We start from the raw sequence: 22,709 nt of genomic DNA, 5'->3' as shown, positions 1-22,709 counted from the left end.
CCGCCACCCCCGCGCCCCTTGGGCGCGCTTGGCCCCCCTCGGAGGATGCGGGGAGGGGGGCGCGCACCGTCTCCCCCACCCCATGCCCCCCCTGTAAGGGCCGCCCCCGCGGCCGCCGGGCTGGCCAGCCCGTTTCTCTCTAGAACGCCCGCCCTTTCGGCCTCCGGTAGGACGCCGGGGGTGGGGTGGGGTGGAGTGGGGTGGCGCGTCTCAGAATGTGGGGACCCCCAATCTGGGGTCAGAGGACAGTTTGACGCCCCCTTCTCCTCCGAGGCGAGGGGAGTGGCGGAATTCCAGCTAAACCAGGTTTTACCAGGACTTCAGGCCAGGTGCTGATCAGCCTGGACGCTGGAGTCCGAAATTCCCTTTCCAACCCCCTGGGGATGTGTGGGTGGGTGACCAAAGTCGGGAACACCAGGGACACTTTTTTTTAAACAAAACTTTATTGATAATAGTTTTCAAATATGTTTACAACAGCACACTGTTCAAGAGGAAGTTGCGTCCTTCGCAGCACACAGGTTGAATCGACCCCGCGCCCACCCGGGGCCCCACCCCAGGCCTGAGAACTCCTCCTGGGATGGGGAGAAATTATGAGACAAACATGGGGATGAATGGGGTGGCACTCGACTTTTCTATTAAGAGGAAAAAAAAAAAACCCACAAATGGGGGGGGTTGAGAACGGGTGATTGACAGCTGACAGCTAAGCAGAGGAAGAGTGCCCAGGATGGGGGAGGGGGCGGAGGCTGCTGGGTGAAAAAAACAGGCAGTCCCTCCCCAGCAATCCCGGCCTTGAACCAGGGACCATCAGGGGGATTGCGGGGGGGCGGGGGGGGTTGCCTTCCTAACTGAAAGGAGGCTGGACAGTAACATCTAGCTGAGAATAAAAGTAAGGAGTTTGGGGAAATGTTACTGAGAGGAAAGACCCTGGGCTTGGGGCTCCCCCTCTATCTTTTCAGGGACAACTCCTCTTTGGCAGGGAGAGGGGCAGCTGCTTTGTCTGGGTCCCGAAGCCCAAGGGTGAAGCAGGTCTGTTGGGGTACAAGGGGCTTCCTAAAGGGCCTGAGACCGGTCCAGGCTTGACAGGGGAGCAGGGGGGTGGGATTAGCAGCTTGGGGAAGAGGTTGGAACCCCAGCTTCTTCCTTTACAAAGTCAGTCTGCTTCCCAGCTTTGTTAAAATGGATTTGGGGCAGAGGGGCATGGGAAGGGGTGGGAGAGGAAGGAGGGAGGGAGGCATTGGTGGAACTTAAATAAGATTGTAAATTGTTTTTTTTTTTTTAAATTCTAGCAAGCAGCCCATTGAACACTAAAATGTCTCCTTCCCTGACAGGACTGCTCTCATTCATTTGCCCTTAGAGAGTGGTGTTTGTAGTTTGGGGGGGTGGCACTAGAGTTACATTTGGGCCCCTCTTCCCACACCCTGTCCCTGACACACCAGCAAGACCTGGTCTGACTGGAAGAACTGAGAAACTCATTTAAAACAGGCAGAAGTGGGCTGGGGTGCGGGGCCGTGGGGGAGGAGGAAGGCAAAAGTGAGGGGGGGGAAGGATGGCAAAAGGGGTGAGGGGGAGCAGCTGGTGTTTCTGTTCCTCCAAATATCTGGGCTCCCTGCTCCCCCTACCCTGGAGGGGGGGGTGGGGGCAGGATGAAATTAGATGCAAGGAACTCTGGGGCCCTCTGGCTGTTCAATCCAATCCTCCCACCCCACCCCCCCATCAAAAAAAAAAAAAAAAAAAAAGGAAAGAAAACCCTTGGGGGCACAGGCACACCCCTAAAACTCAGAAAACTCCTTGCCACACTTCTCATTGATGGAGACTCGGATCTCTTCTTCCTCATAGTCATCAAAGTTACTCGTGTCCCCAGGGCCTTTAAACTTTGGTATGAAGGGAGCTTCCACCTGGAGAGGGGTCAAGAACCACACAGACCTCAGCAGTCAATGTAACCCTCCCTAACAACAATAAATGCGAATGGGCTAACATTCGTGAAATAACTTACTCTGACCCAGGCCTCAGCTTATTAGCATTAGGGTGTGGACTCACCTTAACAAACCCAAGAATCTTATTATAGCCAACTTACCCATGGGGAAATTACTTTCCAGAGAAGGGAGTCTCCTGCCCAAGGTCAACGAGTAGCCAAGTGACCCCACGATTCTGTTTCTAGACCCTCTTTGTGCTAAGCTTCCTTATCTAGATTGACCCAGAGCCCACAGCCTATTTTCAAATTCCCCTTCCCTTTTCATTTCACCATTGGCAACACTCTCTGGCTCTTGGCCTCCCCCCCAAATCCCTCAGTGAGCCTGGGGAGGGGTGTGGGGAGCCCCACCTTCCTCTGGTAGATGGCAATCCAGTCAGTCGTGGCAAACCACTTGTGGTTCTTGATGTCATTGACTCCGTTCTTAAGGTTCCCAAAGCGTTTGGTGAGGTCCACCTGCAGGAGGTTCCGAAGCAGATCCTTCAGGTCGGAGCTGAAGTGGGACGGGAACCGCACCTGGAGACAGGTTGGGAAACTGGTCAGGGGCTTGGGGAGCCCAGAGCACTGTCTGCACCATCCAGAAGTCTTATTGGTTGAACGACCCCACACCGGAGTGTGTGTCAAAATCCTATTAAAACAGCTGGTTGGGGAGTTCTTGTCATGGCTCTGTGGTTAATGAACCCGACTAGGAACCATGAGGATGTGGGTTCCATCCCTGGCCTCGCTCAGCAGGTTAAGGATCCAGTGTTGCCATGAGCTGTGATGTAGGTTGCAGACATAGCTCAGATCCCGCATTGCTGTGGCTGTGTTGTAGGCTGGCAGCTGCAGCTCTGATTCGACCCCTAGCCTGAGAACCTCCATAGCTGAGGGTGCAGCCCTAAAAAGCAAAACAAACAAACAGACAAACAAAACCAAAACAAAACTGCTGGTTGGGCCCACTGGAGTTTCTGCTCAGGTCTGGGTGGAGCCTGAAAATCTTTATTTCTAGCTAGTTCCTTTGTCATGCTGATACTGCTGGAGAGGGGACAACTTTGACAACTGCTGCTCTGAGGTAAGAGCTATGAGGTTCCCATTTTATTTGATTTGGCTACACCTGTGGCATTCGGAAATTCCAGGGACTGAACCCAAGCCACAGCAGTGACCTGAGCAGCAGGAGTGACACCTTTGGATCCTTAACCCACCAAACCACCAGGGAACTCCAAGGTTTCTTCTTTTTTTCCTCTTTTTGCCTTTTCTAGGGCTGCTTCCCGTGGCATATGGAGGTTCCCAGGCTAGGGGTCTAATCAGAGCTGTAGCCACCAGCCTACGCCAGATCCACAGCAATGTGGGATCCGAGCAAGGCCAGGGATTGAACCCACAACCTCATGGTTCCTAGTCGGACTCATTAACCACCGCGCCACGTCGGGAACTCCTCTTTTTCTTTTTTTACGGCTGCACCTGAGGCATATGGAAATTCCCAGGCTAAGGGATGAACTGGAGATGCAGGAGTTCCTGTTGTGGCTTAGCAGTAACTCACCCCACTAGTATTCATGAGGATGTGGGTCAATCCCTGGCCTCACTCAGTGGGTTAAGGATCCGGTGTTGCCCTGAGCTGTGGTGTAGGTTGCAGACATGGCTCAGTTCTGGTGTTGCTATGACCGTGGCATAGGCTGGCAGCTGCAGCTCCAGTTCTGATTCAGTGCTAGCTGGGTATTTCCATATGCTGCAGGTGTGGCCCTAAAAAGAAAAAAAAATTGGGAGCTGCAGCTGCTGGCCTAGGCCACAACCATCGCCACAGCAACACTGGATCCGAGCTGCATCTGCGACCTACACAGCAGCTCACAGCAACACCAGATCCTCAACCTGAGCAAGGCCGGGGATTTAACCTGCATCCTCATGGACACTATGTTGGGATCCTAACCCACTGAGCCACAGCAGGAGGTTTCCATTTCAGAGAAGAGTAAACTAAGGCTTGGATGGAGTAAACAGCTTGCCCAAGGTCACACAGAGGAACAAGACAAGGTGGTCCATCTTGGATCTGCTGGACTCCAGAACTTGCATTCTCAGCCAGTGCTTCCTAAGGCAGCTCTGCTGGGGTCTGGGGACTTCTGAAATATTCATGATTCTGAAAGAAATAATTATTTTTCTTTCTTTCTTTCTTTTTTTTTTAGGGCCACACCTGCGGCATATGGACGTTCCCAGGCTAGGGGTCTAATTGGAGCTACAGCTGCCAGCCTATGCCACAGCCACAGCAATGCTGGATCGGTACCGCGTCTGCCACCTACACCACAGCTCACGTCAATGCCAGATCCTTAACCCACTGAACAAGGCCAGGGATTGAACCCGCAACCACATGGTTCCTAGTCAGATTTGTTTCTGCTGCGCCACGACAGGAACTCCAGAAATAATTATTTTTCTATTTCTCTCTCTCTCTGCATAGCTAAGGCTCTTCCATTCCTTAAGGCCCAGTTCAACTCTTCCAGAAACTTTCCCCAAATGCTTTGTGCCTCTAACCTTGTATGCAAGCAATCACTGAATTTACGGCCACAAGAACCAACTTCCAGTATTGCTCTGCCTCTTATATGCTGTGTGACCTTGGCTACGGCCCTTAACCTCTCTGGGCCTGTGCCTGCCTCTTTGGCATGGGGCAGATATCCCAGGGTTGCATGAGGGAGATAATCCTGCTGAGGGTGCGTGGGAACCATAAAACGTTACAAAGAAAGGAGTTGTGCTCAGCTTCTCCTCTCCCCCATTGAAACTTTCTATGGCTTTTTTTTTTTTATTCCCCCCCTACTCTGGGCCATTTTCTTGGTAACTTCTATTCTGCCTGATGGCAGACACCTCATCATTCCCTTTTTCAGTGACCCTACTTGACAGATGGGGATTCTCTCAACCTGAGAGGCCCATGGCTAGTTCTCCAGTTCTGAGATGATTAAGATGAGACTCAGAGAAGCAAAGCCATTGGCCTGGGGTTTCACAGCTGATGAATGGCAAAGCTGGAACTTAACAGTCAGGCCAACCCGCCCAGGCTGAGCTGCCAGCTACTCCATTTCCTGGGCCAGATGAAGGGATGGCTGGTCCTTCTGGTGAAGGTGAGGTGGGCAAGCAGAGGGCAGAGGTAGGGTTCCTCTGCCTCTCTCCAGCTGCTGCTGCCATGTGATCTCAAACCAGACATGTCTGCTCTCTGCACCTCAGCTTCCTCACTCCCTCGGAGTGCTGGGGTACGACGAACCCAGGAGGTGCATGGGGGCAGCTGGCACTTAATGCATCCTGGGCTCTAACAGTTGTGCCATCCCTCACCCATGTGCTCCGAAAAAGTCTGTATTTGGGAAAGGAGGTGGGGGGGTGGGATAGCACCTGGGAACTGAATGTACTTGCCTTTTTTTGTGTGTGTCTTTTTAGGACTGCACTTATGGCATATGCTAGTTCCCAGGCTAGGGGCTGAATTGGAGCTACACTGCTGGCCTATGCCACAGCAACATTGGATCTGAGCCACATGTGGACCTACACCAAAGCTCAGAGCAATGCCAGATCCTTAACCCACTGAGCGAGGCCAGGGATCCAACCTGCATCCTCATGGATACTAGTCAGGTTCATTAACTGCTGAGCCATGACAGGAACTTCTGTACTCGATTTTCTGCTGAGAAGTTTGTGAAAACTCACCCTAAGGACGACCAGACTAGACTAGAGGCGAGAAGAGCCTCATGTTGAGCCAGGCAGGAGTTTGGGTGAGGCTGAGGGTTTTGGATACCTGTGGGATTTTGGCACTGTGGGTCCTAGAATCAGCCACCAAGGCTGTGTGAAGTGGTGGCTTTAGTTAGTGTGGCAAGTGGTGTGCCTGGTATCACCCCCTGGCCGGGCTTAATGAACCTCTAGATTGTTGTGACAATGCATAGGGCTCCATGGAGAGCAGGATGGGTGGGCAAGGGGTCTGTCTGGGGGCCAAGCCCCTGAATCCAGGCCTCACCTTCCCGGAGACAATCTTCTCGTAGATCTGGATGGGCTGGTCAGCGAAGAAGGGCGGGTAGCCAGCGGCCATCTCATAGATGAGAACCCCCAGGGCCCACCAGTCCACAGCTTTGTTGTAGCCCTGGAGTGAGGGGGGTGTGCAGGTGAGGGGAGAAGGGTGAAGCGGGGGCGCTGGCGGAGCCGGTCTCAGGGTGGTGGGAGGGGTAGGGAAGCGCCTACTTTACTCAGGATGATCTCAGGGGCCAGGTACTCGGGTGTCCCACACAAAGTCCAGGTGCGGCCTTTCACACGTTTGGCAAAACCGAAGTCTGTCACCTGTGGGCACAAGAACAGGCAGTTGGTGGGGAGGCAGGGAGGATTCACGCCACAGTCACCTGGGGCTGCCCCTCCCCTGGCCCAGTGGGCACCTGAATGTAGCCCTGCTGGTCGATGAGAAGGTTCTCCGGCTTCAGGTCCCGGTAGATGAGATCAAGCGAGTGCAGGTACTCGAAGGTCAGGACAATCTGGGCCGCGTAGAAGCGGGCATGGGGCTCACTGATGGGGACAAGAGGGGAGAGGATGGGTGGGTGAGGGTGGACACAGCAGCAGGACCTCCTGCAAATGGTCCAGCAAGTGAGCCTGGAGAGGTGCCTCCAGCCTAGCTATCAAAAATGCATCAGTATTAAAAAAAAAAAAAAAAAAAAAAAAAAAAAAAAAAAGAGTTCCCATCGCAGCACAGGGGAAATGAATCTGATTAGGAACCATGAAGTTGCGGGTTCAATCCCTGGCCTTGTTCAGTGGGTTAAGGATCTGGCGTTGCTGTGAGCTGTGGTGTAGGTTGCAGACCCGGCTCGGATCCTGTGTTGCTGTGGCTATGGTGTAGGTGGCAGCTATAGCTCTGATTTGACCCCTCGTCTGGGACCCTCCATATGTTGCGGCCCTAAAAAGCGGAAAAAAAAAAAAAAAAAAAAAAAAGACCATCAGCAGGATTTCCCATTATGGCTCAGCGTGTTAAGATCCTGACTAGTATCCATGAGGATGTAAGTTCAATCTCTGGCCTCACTTACTGGGTTAAGGATCTGGTGTTGCCACAAGCTGCGGTGGAGGTTGCAGATGTGGCTCAGATCTGGCGTTGCTGTGGCTATGGGGCAGGCAGGCAGCTATAGCTCTGATTCGATTCCTAGCCTGGGAACTTCCATATGCCTTGAGTGCAGCCCTAAACAGAAAAACACAAAAAGCAAAAACAAAAACAAAACCACACACACACAAAAACCCAAAATGCATCAGCAGAGCAGCCTTATTCACATATAGCTCTAAAATGGAAACAGCCCAAATGTCCATCCACAGAGAAATGGAATCCCAGATTTCGAAAGCTTCATACAATGGAATCCTACCCAACACCACCTCCAGGACAAACGATGAATATACCCAATGGTGTGGCTGGATCTCAAAGTGATTATGGAAGGCATGAGAAGAAAGGACAGAAGAATGTGAACTGTGTGATTCCATTTATATTGAGTCCAGACTTGGACCAAACACATTTACGGTGCTTACAGCCAGAAAGGACATTTGCCTTTGTTGGGGCAGCGATTTGCCAAGAAAAGTATTTGAGGGAATTTCTTGGGGTAGTGGTTACATAAGTGCATGTAGCTGTCAAAACTCACGGGACAGATCATTGAAAACCTGTGCATTTTCTTGTGTGTAAAGTGAGTATCTGTATAAAGAAATACAATGAGGAGTTCCCGCTGTGGCTCAGCAGTAACGAATCTGACTAGTAACAAATCTGAGTAGTATCTGTGAGGATGCAGGTTCGATCCCTGGCCTCACTCAGTGGGTTAAGGATCCAGTGTTGTTGTGACCTGTGGCGTAGGTCGCAGACGTGGCTCGGATCTGGTGGTGTTGTGGGTGGTGGCTATGGCTCCAATTGGACCCCTAGCCTGGGAATTTCCATATGCTTCAGGTGTGGACCTAAAAAACAAACAAACAAACAAACAAAAAAGAAATAAAATGAAACGACAGGATAAATTTAAAAACAATATAAACTCGCCCACTCACATGGAGACACCTAAGTCACTATGCTTGTTTTATTTCGTGGTAGTTGAGACATCAGAGATTCCTCAGCTCAGGGAGAGGCAAGAACCCATAGGAACCTGGAGAGGCCACTTCCATAGATGACGCCCATGGACAGCCCCAGGCCCAGTGTGGCAGGGGGTGGCTGGCTCACCTGAACCTCCCGATCCTCCGCAGGTGTGAGAACATCTCCCCACCAGGCACATATTCCATGACCATGTATAAATTTGAGTTGTCCTGCGGGAAGCAGCAGCTGATCAGAGCCCCATTCCCCAAGCCATGGGCCCCATCTGAAGGCCTGCCACCCTGATCTGGCGGATGTTCAGAAATAAAATGACAACAATCTTGGCTCCCACGAGAAGCACGTACTAAGTGCTGGGCGCTGTGCTCACTGATTACCTGTCTCATTTCCTCCCCGCCCCCTTTTTTTTGGCTGTGTCTACGGGCATGCAGAAGTTCCCAGGCCAGGAACCAAACCCGTGCCCCAGCAGTGATGACACTGGATCCTTAACCTGCTGAGCCACCAGAGAACTCCTGTCTCATTTCCTACTGCCTGGAAGAAAGAAGGGATTGCCAGTATCCTGCTTATTGGGGCTAAAAGTAATAAGGGCTGGCTAGAGGTACATAAGGGACCTGGCCAGCATGCCCGGGCTGCAGAGAGAACCCTGTAGTGGTTCATGTCTGTGACTATCTTCGGCGAGGCTCTTGGGGCCAGTTTTATCATCTGTCAAATGGGACCAGGATGGACTACAGAATTTCTGGGCACCCCCTCTCCACAATAAAAGTATGAAGCCCCTTGTTAAAAAATTAATTATGAATCTCAAGACAGTGGCAGCAGTGCCTTAAACTAAGTGTGGGGTCTTCATGACTGCTGGGGTGAGTGACCTAAGCTGAGTGACCTTTCCAGCTCTTGCAGTCACCACTTACGTCAGCACCCCAGATGGCTCACACAGGGCTTGGGCGATTTGATGATGTGCTTGGAACTGTCATGGCAACCCCACCATGTAGAAACTGCTATGATCCCCATTTTACAGATGAAGAAACAAAGGCTCAGGGGCATTCCTCGCCAGGGTCACACGGCCAGGAAGTACATGGATTTGAACCTAGGCTGAGTGGCACATTTTATGGCCGTGTGTCAGGTTCTTCCTGTAAATGGAGTGATGAGTTTGAGGAATGTTACTGAGGTTGGGTGACTTGCCCAAGGTTATCAAGCTAGAAGTTGTCAGGCCTGGTTGAACTTGGGTCTGTCAGAGCCCTAAGCTGACTTGACCCCTAACCCTGGGTCTCCTTCTCCCCCATCAGTGGGCCTGCCTTCTTGGGCAGCTACTGGTTGTTGCTGGCCCAGCCTCAGTTCTGGGAACCGAGAGGCTGCACCACCCACAGTGGCCCTGGGTGGCGGCCGCTGGGACCTCACCTTGAAGGAGAACTCGAGTTTGACAAGGAACGGGAAGTTGACTGCTTGCAGGATGCGCTTTTCATTCAGGGTGTGCTCAATCTGTTTCAGCTTCACCACCTGTGGTGGGAGGAGGGGAGGGTGGAGAGGAAGGGGTGTGAGAGGGTCTTCGTCTTCCCTGCTGCCCCAAAACAGGGGTGCCAGGGCTGGGCCCCTGCCTTCATCCAGAATCATTTGAGTGCCTGGGGCCTGTCAAGCCCTGGGCTGGGAGCCTGTCCCACATGGCATGCAGTTCAGAGCAAGAACACATTCAGTCACCAGGTCACAGGGGTCAGAGCTGTGGTGGGGGAAGCTCAGGGCCTGTGGATGCCCAGGTAAGGTGCCCAGTGAAGTCTGTGGGAAGGGGGGGCATCAGAGAAGGCTTCCTGGAGGAAAGGGCAGCTGAGCTGAAACTGGACAGGCAGGAGGAACACTCAAGGGGTGGAGGGATTAGAAATACCTTTCCTGCATCTAGAGCACCCCCCCACCCCCCACCACATCCACCTAAAACCTGGGGTAGTTCCTCCTTGGCCTCAGCTGTCCCCAGGAGGTGCCTCACACGCTGTGACAGGAGCCTGGAGGGGTACGCCCCGAGAGCATGCTAGTTTGGATGCAGAGAGAGTAAGTGACTTGCCCAAGGTCAAGTGTAGCTAGTCAGTGTCAGGCCCGCCTGTCACAAGCAGGCAGCCTAGCCCTTTGGTCAGCGCTAAACCACTGCACTGGGGCTTTCTTCTGCTTTGCTCACAGCTGCAGCCTTTGGGTCTACACTTGCACTGTCCAGTAGAGTCCACACTAGCCACTCGTCTGCTGAAATGTGGCTGGCTGAAACGTGGAACTGAGTTTAAAATTTGAAGTGTCTAAAATTTAAAAACTGATACTCAGTGCAGGCACCAGACAACTTTCAAGCCTGTTTGGAACAATTTGGGCTGTGTAAGTCTGTTTTTTGGTTTTTTTTTTTTGTCTTTTTTGCCATTTCTTGGGCCGTTCCCACGGCAGATGGAGGTTCCCAGGCTAGGGGTCGAATCGGAGCTGCAGCAGCCCAGTCTATGCCAGAGCCACAGCAACACGGGATCTGAGCCGCGTCTGCGACCTACACCACAGCTCACGGCAATGCTGGATCCTTAACCCACTGAGCAAGGCCAGGGATCGAACCCGCAACCTCATGGTTCCTAGTTGGATTTGTTAACGACTGAGCCACGATGGGAACTCCCTGTGTGAGTCTGCTTTTTCAACTTCTCCACTTTTTCTTGTCTTTCCAGTGAAAATTAACATCTGAATGGAGACATAAGTGTAAAATACACACTGGATTTATAAGACTTAGTGTGGAAGAAAAATGTAAGACATCTCATGAATGATATTTCTACACTAGTTACATTAGCTGAAATGATAATATTGTAGACATACTGACTTAATTACAACACGTGGTTAAAATGAATTCTACCTGTTTTTTTAAAAAAAATTTTAATTAGGATTCTAGAAAACTTATTTACTTTATTTATTTTTGGCTGTGCTGGTGGTGTGCAGAAGTTCCCAGGCCAGGGATCGAATCTGCACCACCATAGCAACTCAAGCCACAACAGCGACAATGCCAGATTCTTAACCCGCTGAGCCACCAGGAAACTCCTAGAAAATCTAAAACCGTATGTGGCTTGTGTGATATTTCTCCTGGATGGTGCTGCTCTAGAGCAGTGCCTGGCAAAAAGCAGGGTCTCAAAAATATTTACAGAAAGAAGGTCTGTGTAAACATCACTTCCTCCTGACTTCCTCCATACAGGCGAGGTGTCTGACCCCAGGTCTAATGCCTAAATTTGCATCAGTGGCTACCCAGGAGGGGAAGCTTCCTGAAGGAGCGTGGTACCCTTTCCTGCCCTTGGATTTGGCACATTTTGGAGGTTCAGGAAATAGCTGGTGAGCAGATGGGTGGGAAGAGCGCTGCAGGTGGTGGGAACAGCCCAGGCAAAGCCCTAGTGGGTCGGACCAGGGCCTTGTGGCAGGGCTGGGCTCACCTTCTGTTTGTCGAGGATCTTCATGGCAAAGTGGTTCCCAGTCTCCTTGTGCTTCACCAGCATCACCCGCCCGAAGGAGCCCGTGCCGAGGGTCTTGATTCGTTCAAATTGATCCAAATGGGCTGTATTCTGTGGGCGGAGGGGTCTGGGGGGGTCAGAGAACAACCCCTCCCACCCTCAACCTACCCTGCAGCCTGAAATTTGGGGCATCCCTTGTGCCACCAGCAGAGGGGGCCCTGGGGACCAGGTGGAGTCAGGAGGGTGAGGACAGGGGGCGGAAAAACAAGATGGCAGAGGGCGCATTCCTTAAGGCTGGTGGCAGGGGCCAGATCCGGCCCTGGCCTGGGGCCCAGGAGCTGCTGGCAGCTGCCTGGGGGGCAGGGGCCGCCAGTTGGAAGAGGGTGGTGGGTGGGGGAGCCTGGCAGTGGGTGATCAGGTGCCTTTGCCCAGGAGCCTCCGTGGGCATCTCAGGAGCGAATGAGGGCAGGTCTGGAGCCCTCCTTAGGGCCCTAGAAATCCCAGTCATGCCAGGGATGCAGTTGGGTATCAAGGGGCCATCATGTCAGCCCTCCCAGGGGGCTTACCTGAGCAGGATTTTCCCATTTTTTAAGAAAATCTTCTTTGGCTTTGGCTAAGAACTCTTTCACTGAAAGGAAGAAAGGTGAGAGAGAGAGACCCCATCTTGTTAGTGTGGGTCCGGGCTAGTCCTGGGGAGGCGCTGCTTTGTGGAAAGTGGGGTGCAATTGTCTCAACCCAGAGCTTGACCTTCTTCCAGTGCCTTCCGGTGCCCTGGCTGAAACTGAGGGTAACTTGGGGCGGGCGGGCGGCGGGGGCCCTGATCTGGGCTGGGGCCTGGGTCCTCTATACTACAGAGAGCTGGGATCCAGCCTCAATTCTGTCCAAAACGGAAGACAGGGTGACTCGAGGGGTCACTCTCAGGGGGACAGAGAGCGGCGCCCAGGCCAGCCCACCCCCACTTGCCCCAGTTCTGACTGACATTCCACGGCCAGGGACGACGCCAGCCGTGGTATTTATAGCCTCGGATTTGGCTGCTCCTCTGGCCCCTTCTCTGAGGAGGCCAGGCCTGGGGTGGAGGCCTCTGGGGCTCGGGTAGCAGGCACCCTTGGGGGGGGGGTTCAGCTGTTGCCTTGGCCCCCAGCTGGCCCCATTCTCGCCTTTGCCAACAGAGGGGCCCTCATTCCAGAGCTGGTTCAAGGGAAGCCTCGCCTGATGCCCACCCCCTACAGGCCCCTCTGCACCCCAAGGCAAACATCACCATTCAGCTAGCATTGAAGACATCTTGGCGGACCCTGGGCTTGCTGCTTTGTGTCCACTGACTCATTTGGTTCACTTGCCAACTTTCCTTTTAGCCATTCTCCCCATTTATCACCCTAGTAAACTGAGACCTGAAAGAGGCATTCCGGCCAATGCAGAGGTGGCCTGACAAAGTAGTTAAGGCCAGGACTCTGGGATAAGATCAAGTTCAGATCCTGGCCTAGTCCCCGATGAGCTGTGTGGCCTTAGGCAAATGACCTCACTTCTGGGCCTCAGTTTTCCTCTGTAAAATGGGAATGATAACACTAATGACCTGGCAGGGTGGTTATGAGGACTGAATGAGTTAATTTTGGCAAAGGGGGTTCGGATGGTGGCCAGCACAGAGTTAGTGCCATATAAATGTCAGCCATTCAGATGCAAGCTATCTTTTTTTTTTTTTTTTTTTCCTTTTTAGGTCTGTACCCACAGAAGTATGGAAGTTCCAGGCTAGGGATTGAATTGGAGCCGCAGCTGCGGGCCTACACCATGGCTACAGCAATGCCAGATCTGAGACGCATCTGCAACCTGCACCGAAGCTTGTGGTAACACCAAATGTTAACCCACTGAGTGGGGCCAGGGATCAAACTGGCATCCTCATGGATACTAGTCTGGTTCTTAACCTGTTGAGCCACAATAGGAACTCCCAGATGCGAACAATTATATATAGGATGGATAAACAACAAGGTGCTAGTGTAGAGCACAGGGAACTATATTCAATATCCTGTGATAAACCATAATGCAAAAGAATATGAAAAAGTATGTATACGTTTAATTGAACCACTGCTGTACAGCAGAAATTAACACGTTGTAAATGAACTATACTTCAAGAGCATTTTCAAAAACTTAGCTATTAATTTTAAGTATTTCTTTTTTTGTCTTTTTAGGGTGGCAGCATATGGAGATTCCCAGGCTAGGGGTCCAATTGGAGCTGTAGCCGCTGGCCTATGCCAGAGCCACAGCAACTCGGGATCTGAGCCACGTCTGCGACCTACACCACAGCTCACGGAAATGCTGGATCCTTGAACCAATGAGTGAGGCCAGGGATCGAACCTGCATCCTCATGGATGCTAGTTGGGTTCGTTAACCACTGAGCCACGGTGGGGACTCCTCTTTTAAGTTTTTTTTTTTTTTTGCTTTTTAGGGCTGCACCCTTGGCATATGGAGGTTCCTAGGCTAGGGGTCAAATCAGAGCTACAGCTGCCAGCCTATACCACAGCTGCAACTACACAGGATCTGAGCCATGTCTGTGACCTAAATCACAGCTCACAGCAACGCCAGATCCTTAACCCACTGAGTGAGGCCAGGGATCGAACCCGCAACCTCATGGTTCCTAGTTGGATTCGTTTCCACTGCGCCACAAAAGGAACTCCTTAAGTATTTTTTGAATGGAGGCATAAAATCCAGGCCAAACATTGAGGGCTCACATCTTAAATGTGCAGTCTGAAGGATTCTCAGGTTAGGGACTTGCCCTTGTAACCACCACCTGGGGTCAGGCATGCTGTTACTCAGGGACCCTCCCTGTGTGCCATCTCTGTGCTTAGTGCTTCTATGCTTCACTCCTACCCTGATGGCTCAGAGCTATTACTCTCATTGGATAGATGAGAAGACTGGTCTCAGATCACTTCCTGGACCCCTCTGCCCACGAGATTAACTGCTTGGCTTCTGACTGGTCCCAGGTTACCAGGGTGGCCCATGGACGGAGCTGTCCTCAACCCTGATGTTCTGGGGAAGTTACCATCCTGAGGAATCCTGCACACTTGTACTTTGACCTTGCCTGTCACCTATATGCAGTGCCAGGAATCCCACCCAGCCTTGTGGGTAGCCACCTCTCCACTGTCCCCAACGCTCCCCCTCAGCATTGAAGGAGAAGAACCTTCCCTGAGGCTCCAAGGGTGGCAGATGGAGGAGAGACTGTTGGTCAGGAAAGCCCTACAAAGAATGACTGGGCAGAGTCAAGAAATGGCCAAGAGTCCTAGGCTGGTGCCTGAGTGGGCCACCAACTGTCTTAAGACCTCTCTGAGCTTGGGGACTACACCACCACATCCAGTGCTTTTGCCAGTAGAATCCTTTTTTTTTTTTTTTGGCCATACTTGTGGCATGTGGAAGTTCCTGGGCCCAGGACTGAACCTGCACCACAGCTGCAACCTGAGCCTCTGCAGTGGCAATGCTGGATCTTTAACGCCACAAGGCACCATTTTTTTGGACACACAACAACTTCCTTGGAAAACGCCAAACATCCACGTTGAATTCTGGATGAAGGTGGGAGTGAACGTCCCTCTTGGGACCCTACTGTCACCTGCCCTCGGAGGCAGAGAGGGGTGGGTTTGGTAGGAATCCAGGAGGAAGCCTGGTCCTGCTTCCCCTTCTGCTTCCAGCTGTCCCTGAGTACAGCCGCATCCTGCTTCACTCCGCACCCCCCACCCCAGACCTGGTGTGTCTGTGCCTCTGTTGCTGGTACCCCACTAAGAGGCTCTACAGGGTGCCTTGACCCTAAACACCCCTGGTCTGGCCTTTCAAAGTATGGAAAGGCCCAGGCTGTGTTCTCTCTGGTGCCATCAGCTTTCCAGATCTGGGGATGGGGCACAGGGTGTGGCAGTACCCGGAAAGTGGGCAGATAAAGAGGGATAATGATGGGGGAACCCCAGCCCAGAGCCCCCATACTCACCTCTGCTTCCTGCCCCTCCCAGCAGAGGGTACAGTGGGAGGGGGGTGGTGGAATGGGATGGGGTGATCTGGGGCCCATCTGCTCCTGGCCAGGGAGGCTCAGGGTGCTGGCTGTGGCTTAGGTGCCCAGAGGGTATGGCGCAGGTAGCTCAGGAAACGGACAATCAGGTGGCCCCAGAGAAGCAGCTGCAGCCACAGCTGGAAGGTGGTCTCCGAGTCCTCCCAACTGCAGCTTCTGCCTGACCCCAGATCCATCCCAGGACTGCCCTGAGCTCTCCCTGGAACCTTCCCTTTGCAGGGAAACCAGGAATACGCAGAGCCTCTGAGCTGGCTTCCTCAGGAGAGCCTCGGGGGACAGGGGAGGAGGAGCTGGTTGCCAGGGAAGCATTTAAAGGTACCTGCTCCCGGCTGGCCAAGGTTTGTAAAGGCCCTCCTTGGCAGGAGGCGGTGGGAAGATCCTCCTGAGGGTGTCCCTCCTGGCTGGCCTGCCTGCTCTGGGGGCGGGGTGCTACAGCTGACTTCCTGTTCCAGGGACTTCGCTGTTTCCAGGCTGCCAGGCCCTGCTGTTCCCAGGGGGTGCTGGTCTACCCAGAGGATGGCACCCAATGTGCCCAGGGCAGTGCCCACTGGGCAGAGGGGAAGGAGTTAAAGCTCAGGTCCAGGGAAGCAGCCAGGGCCTCCCTGGGGGCCAAAGAGGCCCCAGAGCTCCGTTAATTAGCTGAAAGAGCAGCTGGAGAGAGAGGCAGGGGTGGGAAGGGGGGCGATGAGAGCCACCCTATCTCCTCCCTCAAGGGCTCTTTGAACCTGGAGCCCCCAAATTCTGCCACTTCCAGGGAGAAATTCTGGCTTTGTCTTGCTCTGGTGCAGGGGCGGAGAGGGGAATGGCATCCTGGGATGTCCTTGGCCTCTGTCAAACCTTGCCCTGTGCTTGGCTTTGCTCTCAGCCATGAAAGTCCAAACCGGAAACGAAACGTTAAACCCAAGGGTGGGGGAGGGGGAGGCAGCCTTGACCATCTTCCTCCTTCTTTCCAGATCCCCAAAGAAGTGGAGGGTCGGTGGCAGCTTCTCCCAAGAGTGCCCAGCACCCGTGGCCACTGCTGACAACAGGAAGTAGCAGAGAAGGGAAACCCAGCCTTCTGCTGGCTTTGGACTGCCCATGTCTCCCACAGAAGGGGTGCCAACCTCCACCCCAGCCCGGATTTGATTTGGGCTCTCAGAGAGAACGTCTCCCAAAAAGCCAGGGCCCCAGCTAGAGCCAGGAGCCCAGCCTCAGACCCCTCAGATAACAATCTCAGGACCCTCTGCTCCCCAAAACCTGGTTGACGGGGGAGGAATTTACCCCAGGGTGAATTCTGGTGCAGCTCTGGGCTGGACCGTGCCCTAATCTCAGCTGGACCCCAACACTGGACTGGGCCAACCTCCAGTCCGATGGACCCCCATTCTGTACTGGACCATTGTCCATTACGAACCAGACTCTTATCACTGAGCGGACCAAACCCCATTCTGAGCTGAACCATGACACTGAGCTGGACCACCCTACTGCCTGGGTGTAAACTGGACCCCCACTCCAGTAGATCATCCCCTCTTGTCTGAACTGAACCACCCATCCCCCCTACTCTCCCCCAAGCACCCCAGCCCAGAGTTGTTACTAAAGGAGGATTTCCAGGGCCAGCCAAGGGTCCACAGACTTCCTCTCTATCTGTTCCCTAAATCCTACTGCTATCCTTCCCTGACTTGAGGGTCAGAGAGTGCTTGAGAAGTTGCTATAGCAACAGGGCTCAGCCTCACCATCCTTGGGGTTGGAAGCCATCACTCAGTCTTCCTCACAGGGCACCAGGACAACTACGGTGGCTGGGAAGGCTCATGAGACCTGCTGCACCAGCTTGGCTGCCCATTACCCAGACCCCTGCCTGTAGGGGGGGCCAGGGAGTTTTGGGGTGGTGGCAGGAAGAGAGACCCACCCTGGGGGCCAGTGGGTGAAGTGGAGGGCCAGAAAAGAACCCTCAAGCTTCTCTAAGCTCAGCTGGGCTAAAGGAAAAACTGCCTTGGCAGGACCCTCTTGGGCATCCATACAACTGCCAATGCACGATGGTGTTTGGCCCTCTCAGACTTCTGTAGGATGTTAGAGGGCCACAATTCTTCCCATTCATGGACCTCTTAGGGGCAGTTCACACTCTCAGAGCCTGGATCTGTCCCTGGAGCCTGGGGGGCTGGTGGTGTCTAGAGGGCTCCCCCCTTACCAGCTCTGTCCCTTCTCCCATGGGCCAGCTCTAAGGGGTGCCTCTGGCTAAGGCGGCCTAGGCATGAGCCCCACTTGGCTGCCTGTCTCCAGGGCCTCGTGGGGCCACTGCCCTCTCTCAATTCTTCCAGTTTGCTCAGGGCCCAGGGCTTGGTCTTGTTTTCTCTGCTCTCTTAGCATCTCACCCACACCCCAGCTGACGACTCTGGCATCTTTGGGTACAGATTTCTCCCACCCCACCCCACCCCAGGGCTTGTACTAGCCTTGGGAGGAGGCCAGTGCTGTCCTGCCCTAGCATGGAGCTGCTGGCATAGGGGGCTACAGGATGCCCAACGTACCTACTGAGGTTTCGGCATTTTCCCTTCTCCAGTCAGACTGGTGTCTGGCAGATGAAATTCAGGTGCCCCCTGCAGGCTGGCCTGGCTACTACCCTCGCCCCCACCCCATCCTAGTTATATGAGGGCAGATTTTGTCTAACTCCATCCTCTCAGAATCAGAACTTCACACCAAAGAGGGGCTTCCTTCCTCATCTTATTTCCTTCTCTGAGAGCCCCTGCAAGACTCTGGAAGGAAGTACAGCTTAGGGTGTTTCCCCAAGTGTGACATAGGTCCCTTTGGCAGGGCATGAGATGATTTTAGGGATGTTTTACTTTGCTTTTAATGCATATCGGAGAGACTATAACTAGCATAGCAATCCCATGATTTCCTTTATACTACTGCTCAGGACAGATCAAGATTTATATCTGAACAAAAATGAGTCAAATTTTTTATTTTAAGTTAACAAAATAGAAGTGGATATAGCAAAAAATCAGGAAGGCAGGTGGGAGAATGTTTGAGTTAGGACATCCCAGGGTCCAGGAAGTTGGCTGGTAGGTGGAACTGGATGAGAATCCTGCCTCTGTGGCATCACCTATGTCAAACTCAGAGAACACGTGTAGAAAATTCGGATGACAGCCCATTATGAAAACCACTTGAGGAGTTCCCGTTGTGGCGCAGTGGTTAACGAATCCGACTAGGAACCATGAGGTTGTGGGTTCGGTCCCTGCCCTTGCTCAGTGGGTTAACGATCTGGCGTTGCCATGAGCTGTGGTGTAGGTTGCAGACGCAGCTCGGATCCCGTGTTGCTGTGGCTCTGGCGTAGGCCAGTGGCTACAGCTCCGATTTGACCCCCAGCCTGGGAACCTCCATATGCCGCGGGAGGGGCCCAAAGAAATAGCAAAAAGACAAAAAAAAAAAAAAAAAAAAAAAAAAAAAAGAAAGAAAACCACTTGAGCAGACAGATCTATGGAGACCACATAGCCTGGCACATCCTAGATGCCCAATAAATAGTGGCTCTACTTCATCTTGATATTCCAGTCCTGAGTGATCTGAGGGAATTAGCGCTTCCTTCCAGAGCCTCTGATCTGTTTCTTGGGGATCCTTTTCCCTGTGCGGCTTTCCCCCCACCCCTACCCCCACCCCCGGCCCCACTGTATGTGTCTGATATGCCTTGAGAGTTTTCAGGACTATGTCATCTCCCCAACTTTCAACTGAGCCTCTGAAATACACAGCTGCCTGCCTCCACCTTCCACCTCCCAGCCAGCCTCACCTGCTGGGGGCCTGGCTCCTCCCCCTCTGCTTAGTCCCCTCCAAGCACAGGCCCAGACCTTTTTTGGTCACTACCCACCTGCTCCTCTGTCATCAAGCGCTCAGCTACAGGCACTTGCCTCCCCGTTCCCCGCCCCTCGGTGACTTGTCAGGCCTCTCCATGGTTGCTCAGTGACTCTAAAATTTGGCCATTTGAATCCGGATGGGAAGCAAGTTCCCTGGCTTTCATGCCTGGGTCTTTCTGGGAGGGAGCCTTCGGGGAACTCGGACGCTGCGGGTTGAGACCAGTAAATGGGAAGGACCTATGTGGATGTGGCCTCCCTTTTAAGCTCTGACTATTTCTGGGTAACTGGAAGGGGATCCTAGCTGAGGTCCAGCTTTATGCCTGGAGTGATGACAATTTAAGAGCTGGAGGAACTGAGGAAGGGGCTCAAGGCCATTTCTGAAGGCATTTCCAGATACCAAAATCTCTTTCCCTGGCTGGCTGGAAAAGGCCACTATTTGGGGGCTGAGGGAGAAATAGGCTCTTCTCTGGTTGAACCCTGGGAATGATCAGAATCTATTTGTCCCTTGGCAGAGAGGCATTAGATGTCACCCACTACTCCTCCCAATTGCCATCCCTTGAGTCCTCTTTCTCACCATTCCAGCTCAAGCTGAAGGAGGCTTGTTAAAGCCAGACACTCTTCATCCCAAGCCCGGAGCGGGTCAAGAAGCCTGGGGGACTGGGTGAATGACGAAGCCTCAGTTGTGAAACAACCATTTATTGAGGGGCCCTCTGAGGAGCCTAGAGCCTTCCAGAGATGGGAAGGGGCTCTCTGCTGACACCTCCACCCCCCAACCCAGGAAAAACGACGCAATGAATTTTCCAGCAAGATCAGCTCAAACTTGGCTTTGGAAGCACTGAAGCAGTTCTCTAGGTTCATAAACAGTCTGCTACCCCAGCCAGGGACAGACGCTTGCTTGGAGGAGGGAGCACAAGCAGAGGAGCAGAGTGACAGAGAGTATCAGGATGAGAGAGGGGCAGAGAGACCCAGAAAGATCCTGTCCCCCATGTCAAGTGACACAGAAGGGAAAAACAATTCTGGAGGTGGCCCTGAGAAATGCTCAAGGAAGGCAAAGTGGGGTTGGAGGGGGCTGTGATAAGGTGAAGAGGGGAAGGGCAGGAGAAAGATGGCGGGGGCTGGAGGGGGGAGGGGTGTGGTCACCAAGTGGCCAAGGTCCCTGCAGGGTGGAGGCAGACCCCACAGCACTCCCAGACTGGCAGAAGAGGTGAGTGTGGAAGAGGTGAGTGAAGAAGTGGGGGGAGATTTAGAATCTGTGCAGAGGTACCAGGAAAGAAGAGAGTGGGGTAGTGACAGGGCCCCATGTGGGGCCTCAGCGGTTATACGTGCCATGGTTGGCAGTGACAGCTGGGGGGGAGCACGGTCTTTGCACAGGGGGACGGTCTTTGGCAAGGGGGCTCCTACGGGGTCTTCTGCGGGCCTTGGGCCCCAACCTTGGACAGACAGGGGGAAGGGTTCGCTGTAGGGTAAACAGAGAGAAATGGGGGGGGATAAGGGGAGGGGCCAAGCGGTGATGGACAGGGAGGGGGCTGGCAGCGCGGGGCCGCGATCGGGGTCACGGCCCGGGCACTCACCGCTCTCCTGCTCGCTGCCCTTCTTGGCGGCGGCGGCGTTGCCCATCGCGGCGGCGGCGGCCGGGGCCGGTCCCGGAGCTGCGGCGCGGCGGGTGCTGGAGGCGGCCCGCGGCCCCGGAGCGCGCTGGGCGGCGGCGGCGGCGGCGGCCCCTGGGGTTGGCTGCGCTGGCTGCGGCGCCGCGACCCCCGCCCAGCCCCTGCTTCCCGCGTCTCTCCGCGCCCGCCCGCCCGGGAACCTCAGCCCAAGTCCGCTGCTGCTGCTGTCCGTGACGCCCCCGCAGCCTGCCGCTCATTGGTCTAGGCCTCCCTGACTGACGGCGCTACGCCGCAGTCCATTGGTCCTCCGCAAACCTCCCGTGCTGCCATAGGATCCCGGCCCCTGACACGCCCCTAGAACGCCCGGCCACTCGCGCGCTTCTGAGGCCTCAGCCGGGCGGGCCGACGCGTCTGATTGGTCCAGCCTCCCGACAGGCTCTGGGGCCCGCCCAGCGAGGCAGTCAATTGGCCAAGGCTGGCTGTCCGGCAAACCCTCGGCCGAACGTTCAGTGTCAATCCCGAGGTGAGAGGGCGGGGCGGAGGCTCAGCCCGCCGCCCGGACCTGACGGGCGGGGCGGCAGGCTGAGCCTCGACCCACCGGGTGGGGGGGCGCGGAGGCTCATCCTGTTGCCTGGACCCGCCGGGCGGGGCGGCCGAGGCTGGCGGGCGGCCGCGCAGCGCTCGGAGCCCCAGGCGGCGGTCCAGGCGGGCGCTCGCCCAGCCCCGTATTCGCCGCAGTCCCCCGCCCCCGCTCAGTGCGGCAGCGGCTGCCGGCCAGCCGAGGTTGGCGCCGCGCCCCCCCCACCCCACCCCGCAACCCCGGCGCAGCCGCTGTCCACCTGCCAGCGGGGGAGGAGAGCAGCAGGCGCCGCGGGTCATAGGTCGCCCGGCCGCCGGCCGTCGTCATTCATAAGGCCTGGCGCAGGATAGCTGCAGGCCCCGGGGCCAGGCTGCGGTCCTCTTGGGTCTCTCTCAGCCACAGCCTGAGCTTCTGGAGGATGCTGGGCTGCAGGAGCAAGGGGATGTTGGGAGGGGGCGCTCACTAGCCATCCTTTTTTACTGGGTCCCCAACTTGGGCTCATGGCAGTGGTGAGCTAGCGCTCATTAAATACGTTATTTCGTACCACACTCCTATCACGTAGGCACTATGATCATCACTCCCATTTTACAGATGAGGAATGGGGCACAGCCAAGATGGGGATTCCCTCTGTCTAGGCAATGCAAAAGGAACGGCCCCTCCTGGAGCAGAGTAGCAAAATTGCCCCTTCCTTAGGGTGCCCTTTTAATATACTGAGGACAGTTTCCCACTGCCACATTTCTGACATTCAGGGCCGGACCAGTCTATGCTGGCGTGGGAGTGAGGAGTGGTCCTGTAGGGTGTTTAGCAGCATCCCCAGTCTGCCACCTGGATGTCAGTAGAACCTTCCTCTCCTCCACCAGCTGTGACAACAAAAGCCACCTCTAGACACTGTTCAGTGTGTCCTGGGGGGCAAAACTGCCCCCAGTTGAGAACCACTGATGTAGAGGAAGGCCCAAACGGGGTGACACAAGGGGCAGGAGATTGGATGAGCCAGCTCTCCTTGGCTTGGAGGGGCCAGCTGGTCTAAGGTCTACAAGTCAATTTGCTCCTCTGCTTCTGGATTTGTACAACCTGCACCCCATCTAGCAGCAGTCTGGACCCATGTTCCTAAGTCTACCAGTCTCAGGAAGGGAAGATGCTGGTTTTTTTTGTGAATTATGAGGAAACGGCTCATCAGCCAAACCACTCCACCTGGGGCTGTGGAGTTACAAAGAAAGGCTAAGTAAAATCGAATAAAAAGTCGGAGTTC

General features: G+C 54.3%; 1 protein-coding gene across 2 annotated transcripts; it reads right to left on the bottom strand.

Moving 5' to 3' along the window:
• Positions 1–424: 424 nt before the first annotated feature.
• On the bottom strand, positions 425–21,106 carry PRKACA (protein kinase cAMP-activated catalytic subunit alpha). 2 transcript variants are annotated; one of them, NM_001444845.1, is given in 10 exon segments: positions 425–1,895; positions 2,321–2,485; positions 5,916–6,038; positions 6,137–6,232; positions 6,325–6,451; positions 8,121–8,203; positions 9,381–9,479; positions 11,405–11,533; positions 11,989–12,050; positions 20,845–21,106. In NM_001444845.1, coding segments are annotated over 10 exon segments (1,056 nt in total). In that variant the 5' UTR covers positions 20,891–21,106; the 3' UTR covers positions 425–1,769.
• Positions 21,107–22,709: the final 1,603 nt, after the last annotated feature.

This window comes from Sus scrofa, chromosome 2 (genome assembly GCF_054392235.1).
Source record: "Sus scrofa isolate SSC_HxYL_T2T_F1_AM1 chromosome 2, Sscrofa_HxYL_maternal_Yorkshire_Landrace_v2.0, whole genome shotgun sequence".
Classification (NCBI taxonomy): domain Eukaryota; kingdom Metazoa; phylum Chordata; class Mammalia; order Artiodactyla; family Suidae; genus Sus; species Sus scrofa.
The sequence above is the reverse complement of the archived record's forward strand: the minus strand, read 5'-3'. Positions and strand labels throughout refer to the sequence as shown.